At 37.4% G+C, this 13,170-nt stretch overlaps 1 protein-coding gene across 1 annotated transcript in view; it reads left to right on the top strand.

The window, feature by feature from the left end:
* The window catches only part of Spta1 (spectrin alpha, erythrocytic 1), a 71,097-nt gene that overhangs the window by 17,212 nt on the left and 40,715 nt on the right, over positions 1–13,170 (top strand). The window contains exons 13-21 of the mRNA XM_005368593.3: positions 343–420; positions 1,007–1,162; positions 3,471–3,675; positions 5,040–5,221; positions 5,724–5,967; positions 6,757–6,879; positions 9,384–9,601; positions 10,410–10,502; positions 12,274–12,411. Of these exons, the coding sequence (XP_005368650.1) occupies positions 343–420; positions 1,007–1,162; positions 3,471–3,675; positions 5,040–5,221; positions 5,724–5,967; positions 6,757–6,879; positions 9,384–9,601; positions 10,410–10,502; positions 12,274–12,411 (1,437 nt within the window). The remainder of the gene's footprint in view (positions 1–342; positions 421–1,006; positions 1,163–3,470; positions 3,676–5,039; positions 5,222–5,723; positions 5,968–6,756; positions 6,880–9,383; positions 9,602–10,409; positions 10,503–12,273; positions 12,412–13,170) is intronic.

Here is a 13,170-nt window from a genome sequence, read left to right as displayed (position 1 = left end):
GAGACAGAAATCTTTAATAAATAAATAAATTAAAAAAAGAAAAAAAAGAAAATGATATTGGCTCTATCCTTGGGAGTACCTTCTTCTGTGTTTACTTACAGTAATGTCTGAATTCATGTACTTTAACATAGACTGGTAAAATTAAGTGCAGAAAAAATTATCATCAAGCCTAAGTATACATTTGGAAGTACAGGTGTATCAGAATTCACCACTAAGTTCCAGGCCTTCTGACTGTAAGCTTGTTGGACTTACTCATTGGTATTCTTTATCTTAAAGGGATACTCAAACTGGGGCCACTCATTTAGGTGTTGCTGAGGAAAAGTCAATGTATTCTTTTTCCAGACCTTGGATGAGACTGCAACCAAGCTTATCAACAATGACCACTATGACTCTGAGAACATTGCTACTATTCGTGATGGGGTATGCCCAAGGCCCAGAGCCTTTGTCTGTCTGTCCTTCTCTGATGCTGCAATGAAACGGTGACAAAAAGCAACTTAGGGGAGGAAAGGGTTTATTAGGTTTTCAAGTTACAGTGCACTGGAAAGGAAACCCAAGGTAGGAACCTGGAGGCAGGAACAGAAGCAGAGATCATTGGAGAATGCTTCTTACTCACTTACTCTTTATGGCTTGCTCAGCCCGCTTATTTACAACACTGAAGATCACTTGACCAAGGGTGGCCCTGCCCACAATAGGCACATGAATTATTAATCAAGAAAATGACTTTACAAATATGCCCACAGGGTCAGTCTTATAGAGGTAATTCCTAAAGTTGGAACTTCCCAGATGACTCTAATAACTCTAGTTTGTACAAATTGACCAAAACTAGCAATATTTTGCTTGGGCACTGGGATCCAGAAAAGCTTTGGGGGAAAGATAGTCTGGGTGGTGGGCAATAATCTCATGTTTCTATGTATGCTTTTGTTGACTGTGAGCTTGTTCACAGATTAAAGGGTGTGTGTGTGTGTGTGTGTGTGTGTGTGTGTGTGTGCGTGTGTGTGCTTTTCAGCTACTGGCCAGGCGAGACGCTCTGCGTGAAAGGGCTGCCACTCGACGAAAATTGCTGGTAGATTCCCTGCTTCTCCAACAACTGTACCAAGACTCGGATGACCTAAAGACTTGGATCAATAAGAAGAAAAAATTGGCTGATGATGAAGATTACAAGGTAGGGAGATTTGTTCAACCTTGTTTATACATATTGACAGTTTGTTTCATAGACTGTAGGTTAGAGCCAAAGGCAACTGACTTTTCATTTACAAACGACAAACGGAGCTTGAAAAAAAAAGTGATGGCTCCCTGGAAATGTACACTTATGGTGTGGGAGGTCCTTCTGTTTATGTGTTGGTTTTATTTTGGTTAATTCATAAAGAACCTGTTTTGGGCCTATAGAGGAGCTATAGGGGAACAGAGTTAGGTAGAGGAAAACTAAACAGAATTCTGGGAGAAAGAAGGTTGATCAGAGAGACACACCATGTAGCCCAGCTGGAGACAGATGCTGGAACTTTAGTCGGTAAACCACAGCCACATGGCCATACGCAGATTAATAGAAATGAGTAGAATTAATATGTAAGAGTTAGCCAATATGAAGCTAGAGCTAATGGGCTAAGCAGTGATTTAATTAATACAGTTTCTGTGTGATTATTTTGGGGGTCTGGGTGGCCAGGAAATGAACAAGCGACCAAACAGCCTCCTTCAACACACTTAGATAAAATCCAAAGGTCAGGATTCTGGTTTATCTCATACCATATTTCTTTCTCTTTTCTCACCTGGACCTCCTTCTAGTGTCCTTAACAGGATGAGGGACAGGGATGCTCCTTACTTCGATGCTCATAGTTCCTCTAGTATACCTTCTGCTTCTCTCCACACCTCTCTCATTTGTAATAATTTAAGATAAAGTCAGCTCAGAAGTAACTTAAGCATTTGGGTAATGCAGACTTATGACCTCAGCTCTGTGACTAGAAGGAACGAACCCTTTATTGCAGAAATGAAGAAGACAGCTTCTGAACTGGAATGTGTCCAAAGATAGCTAGTTATTTAGAGCATGTTACCACAAAGATTGAAAGCATTTGGACTCTCAAGTGCCACCTAGGCTGGAAATTTTGACCTGTAGTCTTAGTTTCTGTGACTGTGAAAGTAGCTGGGGAATCTTTGGGCTGCTGATTTCTCTTCCTTAGGGTTGTGTCATGCATGCTTTCACTCACATATGTAATTAAATAACTTTTATTGAATTTGTTCTTCAACAATTCATAGATGGATAAAATGCATTTTCCTTATTTTATTATTATAACTTCCACCCTTCCTTATCTTTCTCCTACCACTATTAGTCCACCTGTTTCCCCTACAAACTCCTTTTCTACATTTGTAAAATTTTTTGTTGTTGCTTTTGTGTTTGTGAGTTTGGTTGGAGGTTTATGTTCCTTAGATATGTGTGTGTGTGTTTGTGTGTGTGTACATGTATGTGCACATGCACACACATACAGACATGTGCCACTGAGTTTATTAACCTGGATCATCTGTGTGAACACGGATTTGGAACTATGTATTCATTGGAGACTAGTGAACTCTTCGCTAGATGAACTACTGAAGACAATAAATAATCTTCCCCTAGGACCCATCAGTATCCAATAGTTAAGCAGTGAAGGGTAAGGCCTCATATGTTCCTGCTGATCTGTGACTGATTGTTGATTGGCTCTGTTTAATGCAGCCCCATTACAATCAGTCACACTTTCTGTCAGATCATGGCTGCATTGGTTGTGTCATGCCCAGCATTTCACAGCCCCTCTCCCTATCCTTCAGTTCATATATTCTTTCTACTTTCTCTTTTGAGATGGTCCCTGAGCCTTATAGGCAGTTTAGGGCTAAGCTCTCAAAATTTCTTTGTTATCCACATCTTCAATAACTATCTATATCTACATTTACCATCATTTATTGCACAGATATGCTTCTCTGATTAAGGCTGGGAGTAACATTTGTCTACAGGTATAAACATAAGTATATATAGATATATGTATGTCTAATGTATATTTATATCAAGACAGTTTGACACCATAGCAATTTACAAGAATACTAAATATACACCTAGGGACTGAGACTCCCTCTGCCATGAGCTTTTGATTAGCTTTACAGCACCAAATGTGAGTTCCTTTTGGGAGAATAATCTTCAGGTCTAAACAGAGAGTAGTTGTTTGCCCCTATGGTAGTCCTCCCTCTAGTTCACTATTAGGAACATTTATCTTGCAGGTTAGTGTTATTTGTAGTGGGATTCATAGCTGAGTAAGACCGTCAGTGCCTTCTCTCTATTAGCCTGATTGGTACCTTCTGGTGCAGTGAAAGATGGTGAACATGAGATAATCTTCCAGTTCAGTTCCACCTTGATTTTTATAGCATCTCATCATCTAGTTCTGGTTTTCCTAAAACTCTCTGTCCCTCCTTCCTCAAGCAATGATATCCTTGATTTTCTTGTCTTTTCTCAGGATGTGCAGAACTTGAAGAGCAGGGTTCAGAAGCAATTGGACTTTGAAGAGGAACTGGCAGCTAATAGGATTATGCTCAACAACCTGGAGAAAACTGGCCAGGAGATGATTGAGAATGGTCACTACGCCTCTGAAGCTGTGGCTGCTCGCATGAATGAGGTTGCCAACCTCTGGAAGGAGTTGTTGGAGGCAACAGCACAAAAAGGTTAGAAACAAAGGTTTGGATAAAAGATAATTAAATTCTTAAATTATAAAATCTACTAATTCTGTCCTTACCTTGTTGTTTGGTGAACTGTTTGAAATGGGACCCTAGCCATTTGCTTCCCTGTGTCATGTGATCATCAACATTTAAAATCTAGTCTCAATATATCACATTATATATTTAATTTTTAAATGCTTCCTTTATTTAAATTGGAGTTTTGTTGTCATTGAAACTTCTTTTTTCGTTCAACTTTCTCCTAGATTTTTTTCTTACATAAATGTTGAAATATTGAAAGCCACGAACTCAGTATTGGCTTTGTATCTAACCCTAGTATACTAGAGTTACTTTTAGCATATTTTGATTATATAAACTAGATTATAAATGGGTCATAATATAAAATGTTAAAATGGATATTAATAGTTTAGAAATGAAAAGATTATTTGTATCACACCCAATGGTTCTATGTATTTTGTTCTTATAGTGTTTTATAAAATGCTTCTTTTTTGCCTATGAAAACTGATCAGACCCTATTATAAGTTTTTAAATACATATCTCTCACCTATTTTTATCTTGCCTCTTATATTTGGAAATTAAGCTTTTTTCTGTCAGTAATTTTTACAAGTGATGTTTTCTCTGTTGGTATGTTATTGGTACTTTTTATGACAATAATCCTTTTTATGACAGGATTTTGACCTGGGTACAGAAAAGGGTATAGAAGAAGTCATATTGATTTTTGGGGATGTCATCCTGATTAAGGGAAAAATATAATCTTCCTTAATAATAAGATGTCATGGCTACTTTTCACAGTGGAAGACATAATAATTGCTTTGAAGAATAATAATGCAGATAGCTACAAGGTAATAGAACAAAGAATTGGCCAAACATAATGGGAATCACCAAGGTATTCTAGAAAATAAAATGATGAATCATGGCATGCAATGAAAGACATTCACTAATTACAAGGCCAGCCATACTACAAACAACCTCAGAATTTCACACATACCAGCTCCATGACTGAGCAAATATGATGTCTGAATTTAAATCTCATCCAAAGAAGGGTCTGTACACTGTTTACCAAATGGCACTTGAAAATACTCAAAAGAGTTGACAACTAGCAAGTAGAACTACATTCACCAGAGAATGTAACTTATCGTTTGTGCTTTGTTAGCAAGTCTGTATTTAAAACCAAAAACCACCAGAATTCCAACATATGATGGCTTCTTCTATAGTGCAATGTGAGATGGTTCTCTTATTTTTTCTCTTTGGAATATCCAAATATATTCCTCCTTAAGCTGAGGGATGGGTATTACATTGCGCAGAGAAAAAGCCTTAGTTTTCTGTGTCTTCCGCCCGATGTCCTCCCCTAGGGACCGAGCTGTATGAAGCTAACCAGCTGCTGCAGTTTGATAACAACGCAGAAGACTTGAAGAACTGGCTAGAGGACATGGAGTGGCAGGTTACCTCTGAGGATTATGGGAAAGGCCTGGCAGATGTGCAGAATCTCCTGAGGAAACACAGCCTTCTTGAGTCAGCTGTGGCCGCTCGTCAGGTTCGTTTTTAGCTTTCTGCTAATTGTAGAAAACCGAACATATACTCAGCAGATATTTATAATCTGTAATTATTATTATTCCTATTAAGTGATCAGGAAACCAAAGGATATTTTTCAAAAATTTAGTTGGCAAACTGCCTCTCCCCCGTACCTCCTGAGTCCTCTCATTCTTCAGAGCAAGTCATACTGGAAACTGATGACTAGCGTAAGCAATTATTAACTCTTCTAAATATCACACCACTCTCTCAGTCTAGAATCCTAGGATGTTTTAGACACCCTTGACATCTACTTTGCATTTGCTCAATTGTAGCTAATCTCACATTACTCTGTATCAATACTAACTATCGCGTATAACTAAGAGCTTCCTATTCTGATATTCTCCATCCAAGAGATCTTACCAGTACTTTTAAAAAAATATCACAGGGATATTCAACACATGGAAATCTCATCTAATTCTTAACAAATTCTGTAATTTCCTAACACACATTGTTTTCTCCATCAGAATCAAGTGGATACCCTCACAGACATGGCTGCACATTTTGAAGAAATAGGTCATCCCGACTCTGGGAACATACGTGCAAGGCAGGAGTCTTTGGTGACCCGCTTTGAAGCTCTGAAAGAGCCGCTGACCACCAGGAAGAAGAAACTCATAGACCTACTCAAGTTACAGCAGATTTGCAGGGACTCAGAAGATGAGGAGGCCTGGATCCAGGAGACCGAGCCCTCAGCAGCTTCCACCCAACTCGGTCAGTTCTGCATCATCAGACTGAGCAGGCAGGAAAGGACCAAGGTCTCCAGGTTGAGAGAACAAGATCCAACAGTGAGGGGATAGAAGGTTCCTCTTGGTTCTTTCACACCAAACTCATGAATTTTTTTCTGGCCTCCAGCAAGCTTTAATACTTAAAAATTGTGTCAACAAATTTGCCTTATAAGATAGCCATGGACCATGACATGAATTCAGTCCTGTAGGAAGATCTGGGGTGCTTAGCTTTCTAAAGATTGAGCTAAAATTTATTTGTTGATACTTCTTTTCTGAGAAGTAATGATTAATGCTTGAAGTAGTGAATGTGTTTGTCTGGGTTATTGGTGATCCTTTAAGAACTATGTGACCAACCACAAAGATTCAAAAGTGAAATATAGCTGTACAATTGTTTTATACTTTAGAACTTATTAATTCATAAGTGTAACTTCCAGGATAGTTTCCTTGATGTACAAGAAAAAGCACGCACAAATATTACACAACTTTATCAGATATACTGGGAGCTTCAATGAAAGGCCATAGAGAGATTTGTCTACAAAACCTTCAGAAATAGCATGGATAGTGTCTGGAGAGTATCTTAGTTCCAACTACAGGAAAGAGAGTCTGGAAATTAGAGGGTTTAAACATGTTGAGTATGCAGGGATGGTAGAGATGGATTAAATTCTCAGTGGTCATATTTGTGTGATATTACTACTGGGCAACAGATAAAACATGTATTATGAGTAAGGTCCATTCACAAGGACAATATTAAACCTTGAATTATTTTTCTCTGTAGGCAAGGATTTGGTTGCAGCCAAGAATCTTCTGAACAGACATGAAATCATCTTGGCAGACATTTCTAGCCATGAGCCACGCATTCGAGTGATAACAGAGAGGGGGAACAAAATGGTAGAGGAAGGTACGTGTGACGCTGACTGATTTGCCCACACTCCACTATGGTAGACTTTGGAAAGAAGTTTAGATAATCTTAGTACCTAAAGTGAGTTTAAGACTAGATTACATCACTTTCCAATTTAATGAAGAAATTCCCTTGCAGTGTTTGTGACAAAGCAGTATACATTATGTTTTTTTTTTATAATCCTGCTGTAGCAGAAGATGTTCAAACTCATTATTAAATCTTCACTACTGTAAATCCAAAATCATTAAAATAAATCAAGTTTAGTCTAATTATCAATGCGCTTCTTTGGAGAAGACACAGAATTCAAATCTATGTTTCAAAATCTTATAAAACACAAGACTCTTCCCTATGTAAGGCTTTCCAAATATCTAAAAGCCTTGCTTCTCATTATATGAATATAGTAGAAAGGTCATCCCTTTAAATTTCTCTTTTTATGAAACTTTTTTTGTGCTTATTGTCCATACGTAGAAAGCTCTACTCTCTAAATAAAATGTTAGATTTGAGCATCTTATGCCAGGTATGGACAAGCAATCCAGGTTACACTAAAATATTTTCTCTCTGTTAACTAATCAATTATTAGTACCTAGTTTTAAAAAGTTTAGGTTGAATTAAATTTTGCTGAAAATTTTCAGTTGTGAACTAAGTTATATAAACCAATGAAATTTATTTTCCTTTTTTGTTGTTTAATCATTTGTTTGTCTTTTAATTATATCTTTCCATGGACAGTAAATTTTTGTTTCTCTAATTCTCTGACTACAGGTGTTGATATTTTTCTATTTCTTATTATAAGATCATCAATTTTGTTTTAGAATGTTTGAAAGCTTACTAGTATATGCAAATATAGCTGAGGTATTTGTCCTTTTGATCAATTGTTATTTCTACAAAATGAAATACCCATCTTTGTTCCCAGAAATATTACTTTTTCTGAAATCTATTCATGTTTTCAATGTAATCATTTGGTTTGTCTTTTAATTAGTTTTTACCTCAAAATTTCATGTTTACCCTCTTGTATGGTAACTACTGGTAAATATAATCCTATATATGGCAGCTTATTAGGGGTACTACACATTGTTTAAGTTTTTATAGATATTCTGAGAGCAAAACACAGGGAGCTATTATTCTAGGGTTTAAAATACATATTTTAATTTATGACATTTAACCTCAGATAGTATAGCATTTCATTTGTAATAAAACATCCTTTAGTGCGTTCTTCCCTTTCTCTCTTTTTCCTACTATTATGCATTTTAATTTTGCTACATCATAAATCTTTCAATGTTTTAACATCATTTTTACTTTAGATTTCAATTATCTTTGAATAACATTGAGAAATACAAAAGTTCTCTCCATATATTTACCGCTTCTGCGGTTCTTTGTTTCTTTGTGCTCGTTGGGATTACTATCTGTACTGCTTTCTTCCCTTCGTGATGAGCTTCCTCTGTCGGTCCTTGCAGCTAACCATAAATCCCTTTGCTTCTGTTCATATGACTATCTTAATTTATTTTACATTCCTTTTTTCAAGTGTATTTTCATTACATGTCAAAGTAGCTTCCTTAAAGATGCAAGTACTCTCCCCTCAGATTCACAGTTTCTGATCTGAAATCTGATGTTGTCCACTGTCTGCCATGAATCTTCTTTTCCAAAGTCCTTAAACTTTCCTCTTTATCATTCATAGTTGTTTTTTCAGTTTGATAGTCATAGCACTTCTTGGGTCTTCATTGTCATTCCTCAGACCGATTGTATTATTGGACTATTTCAGAGATAATCTAATGCTACAATACTGTTCCAATGGCCCTACTTTGTGTTTATCCTTTCTGTTTATCGGGTCCTAGTTTTAACTCTCTGCAGATTTAGATGAGTCCTAAGGATGGTGTTTTGTCTGCCTTTGAATCATTTTTCATCATCTCTTTGCATGTGTACAAATGAGGCATCAATCCAACATCCAAATGGACCTGAATGTCTTTGAAGCCACGACTCTGTGAAGACCTTATCTCTTGTGTTCTCTTTCTCACATGTTCTTGAATTTCCCATTCTCTATCTTAACAACTCAGGTTTAGCTTAGATTAGTGTCCTAGGAAAGAATCTCCAAATGATTCAGGGTATAAGCTATATCCTTAGGAAATGTCTCCGCTTTTTCCTTTTCTTTTATTAATGCTTTAAAAATAATTATACTTACCCTATTGACCTGTTTTCTACTTTTAAAGGAGAGTGGAGATCTGCTAGTCCTTCTGCTGAATCTAGAGAAGAAATGGTTTTCATGCTGAGTCTTGCAGCACTCGCGCAAGTTTTAGTGTCTGTATTTGTCAGCTCATACCTACTCACTCCCCATCACATACATACATCGATGCACCACCTATAAGACATCCCAGCTTCCAGAAATTCTATTGTGATCCTGACTAACTTCAGCATCACCTTGCCTATTTTCTTTTCTCCAAGGTTTGATGAGGATTAGAACATGGCAGCTGTGAACGAGGGTCATACTCACTATATCTGTACCTACTCCATAGGACACTTTGCTGCAGAAGACATAGCATCTAGGGTTGAGAGCTTGAACAAAAATATGGAGTCTCTCCATGCACGAGCTGTTAGACGGGAGAATGATCTCAAGGCCAATGTCCAACTCCAACAGTACCTGGCGGATCTACATGAAGCAGAAGCATGGATTAAGGAGAAAGAACCAATCGTAGACAACAAAAACTATGGAGCTGATGAGGAAGCAGCTGGGGTAAGGAGGGGTGAAATGGCCATGGTTTAGTGAAAGCTCATCAAATTCCATCAAATGCTAGATTATCTGATGTTTCGGCAGCGATTATTTTCCTTTTGCCTTGATCTGCTGTGATATACCCAAAGTTAGCAAAGATACCAAAAGAACATCACATTTTTCCCTAATGTCATAGAAATTTATAGATCCTATAAAGAGTACCTAAGTCCAAAGTCTGTGATCAAAGATCTACACCTGTCTTGGTTCTATTCTGAACTTTTCAAAGTCACCTTGAACTTCTGTAAGTTAACTAGTCCTTTAAAATGGAAATATGAATTTCTTTATTGAAATGAATTCAGACAGACAAGTTGGGATAGGAAGAATCTAAAGGATCATAAATTACTTTCTGTCCATCTTACATATGCCACTATGATTTGTTCAGTGTCATATAGAAAGCCTTTATAGACTTCATTAGCCTTAGAAACAGTGTGTGTTTTAAGGTTTTCTGATATGAGTCCTGCAAAGTAACATTACCCATATATTATTGTCCACAGTTGCACCCTGTCACCATTGTGATATGTCTTGGTTAAAAAGTGTGTAAGTCTTAGTTAATTTTGACTTGATCAAATACATTGAAATTGTTATTCATTTGTTTGCTGCAATTTCCTTGAGTCTTGCAAATGCTATATGAAAAGGAGTTTTCTAGTATAGAAGTAAGTAAGTAACCCAATCACATAATCCATTAACAAATAATAGTAGTGGAAGCACCTCCCTGGCAATCTTGCTGTTTCTCTGATATTTGCTCTAATTATTTTTCCATCAAAAAATTCAGGCCCTCCTCAAGAAGCATGAGGCCTTCCTGGTGGATCTCAATGCATTTGGGAACAGCATAACAGCTCTAAGGGATCAGGCACAAGCCTGCCAGGTAAGAAGTGCTAGGTTCTGATGGTAGCCACTTCCCTCACTGTAGATGGAAAGGAATTCTCTTCTAACTATAGATGTAAAGGAGTTCGCTTTTCACTATAGATGTAAAGGAATTTTCTTACTATATATGTAAAGCAATTCTCTTCTTACTATGATGAAAAGGAATTCTCTTGCTTACTCCTCTTTTATTTTTTCCCTTTCAACAAGTCAGGAAAGAATGGCAAAGAAAATACTAGGTCTGTAATTATTTTAGGTAAGAATTCTAAACTCTGTGTAGCATCTCTAAAGATATATGCCAAAAGAACTTTTCAGTAACTATGAAGTTTGGTCAATATACATCTTGATTTTTTCTTTCACTCCTTTTGATCTCCTTTATCCGTGCCTTTCATTTGCATCCTCTTAATCTCCTTGCTTTGTGACTTAGCATTTATTTAAACATCAAGAGTTATTAAATATAAAGATGCAGGTTTTGATTAAAATAATCATATTAGAAAATTAGTTTGTTAGGGGGTATTTTTAAAGCCTATGTAATACATGCCTAAGCAGAAAATGAAAATGGGACCACAGTAGAAAAGAACCTCTGTTCACATGGAACGTAAGTGCCAGGAAAAGAATATTGTTTTATAATCAAGATATGGAAAGGCTATTTTATAGCCTATAATCCATGAGAATTGATGCTCAACAACACAGGCCATTCAAGTATATGTGAGAAATGGGATGAAAGAGGTGATCAAAAGTGATAAGCTTGGAATTAACTAAATAATAAAAACAGCTTGCTGTGTACAAGGAAAAGAGAAATACATATTCCATATATACATGGATATGGAATTATTCTAAGGAGAGACTGAGAGTTCACACGCTCAGACTACACACACTGAGCATGGTAAGTCAACATAGGTTTACAGCACTCCTGCTTGCCCCCTTACCTGGCTGTACCCAGTGGGTGCCTGGATATAGACAGATAGATGTGTCATATATCATGAGGAAATGCAACAGGTAAGGGGCAATAAGTCAAAGAATCTATAACAGGAGATTCGCCTTTAACATCAACCCGCAGGGAACATGCTCACAAGACAACAACACTGAACAGAATTTAAAACAGAATATGTATCCTGGAACAGAGTGATCTCTGTAAAGATAGAGACATTTTAATAATATGCTATGCTTATATTCACAGTTTTTAAATTTCTGTCAATTTCTCTGTGCAGCAGGTTGTAAATCTCTAAAGTAAAAATTTCATGATTCCTTAACAAAATGAATGCAAGACCAAGCAGGTGGGGAAACCTGTTAGTGAAGATTAAGGGAAAGTAGGAAGTGAGGAGGGTTTGTCATGTTCTCAGGCTTCTGAAATGTGGTCATGTGTGGTCCTTTTGAATCTGCACAGAGAAATACATTGTCCCTCCCACTAAAGAACAGTTGTACATTGCTGTTCCCACTAAAGAACATTATATTGCTCCTCCCAATAAGAACAGTAGCATATTCCCCTCCCATTAAAGAGCAGTCATTTATTGCCCCTCTACACTAAGGAACAGTGCTTCTGACAGCATGCCTATGTACTGGTGATTGTGTCCGTGTTTTCCCATCTTCCAGTTTTCTGATAGGTGCTTCAGTGGCGCAGCATCCCCGAGGATCACCAATGTCAGATTGAGCAGCCACATCAGAACTCCAGCTACCCTCTCATGGGAGGGGCTGGGAACTGCCCACTACTGGTGAGCTGTACAGGAAAAGACTTCGAGTGTGTAGATGACGTCTGGTTTGTTTGTTTACTCCAGGAACTGCAGGCAGCACCAGTGGATGAGGCTGGTCGAGAAGCTAGAGTCATAGCTCTGTATGACTTCGAAGCCCGAAGCCGTAGAGAGGTCAGCATGAAGAAAAATGATGTCTTAACTCTGCTCAGTTCCATCAACAAGGTGATTTTTTTGTTTTAACTTTTTACCATCTGCAACATGGCTATGGCTCTTCTGTAGCTCTCTCCTAATTCCACCAGATAGGTGGGGTTTTGTTTGTTTTTGTTTGGTGGGTTTTGTGGTTTTGTTTGTTTGGCCTTTTGCCTTTTGGTTTTTAAAGACAAGTTTTCTCTTAGAATCTTGGTTGTTCTAGAACTTGCTCTGTAGACCAGGCTGTCCTCCTAGGCACAAAGATCCATCTCTGCCTCTGCCTCCTAAGGGCTGGTATTAAAGGCATGTGCCACTAGCACATGGCTCAGATAGGTATTTTAATGCCCAACATTTAATCCTTTTTCTCTTAATAATTTATTAAGTAGTATTTTTCTTAAAGTACTGTGCAAGAACAGAGAGATGATTAGATGATAGATAGATAGATAGATAGATAGATAGATAGATAGATAGATAGATAGATAGATAGATAGATATTAGATATACCTTTGGAAATTTTTAAATTCTAATCTTAATTTTAGCAGTAATGAAACAATGAATCAAAAAAACTTAGGGAGTTAACCTAAAGATCTATAAGGGTTAAGCAATCTTATGTTGTAGGAGCCCACTTATTTGTCCCTGCTGCTCAGTCCCAAAATAATCACACAAAAACTGTATTAATTAAATCACTGCTTGGCCCCTTAGTTCTAGCTTCTTCTTCTTTTTTTTTCGAGACAGGGTTTCTCTGTGGCTTTGGAGCCTGTCCTGGAACTAGCTCTTTAGACCAGGCTGGTC

This window comes from Microtus ochrogaster, unplaced genomic scaffold, assembly GCF_000317375.1.
Source record: "Microtus ochrogaster isolate Prairie Vole_2 unplaced genomic scaffold, MicOch1.0 UNK35, whole genome shotgun sequence".
Classification (NCBI taxonomy): domain Eukaryota; kingdom Metazoa; phylum Chordata; class Mammalia; order Rodentia; family Cricetidae; genus Microtus; species Microtus ochrogaster.
Note: the sequence above shows the minus strand (reverse complement) of the source record. Positions and strands in the feature narration are given on the sequence as shown.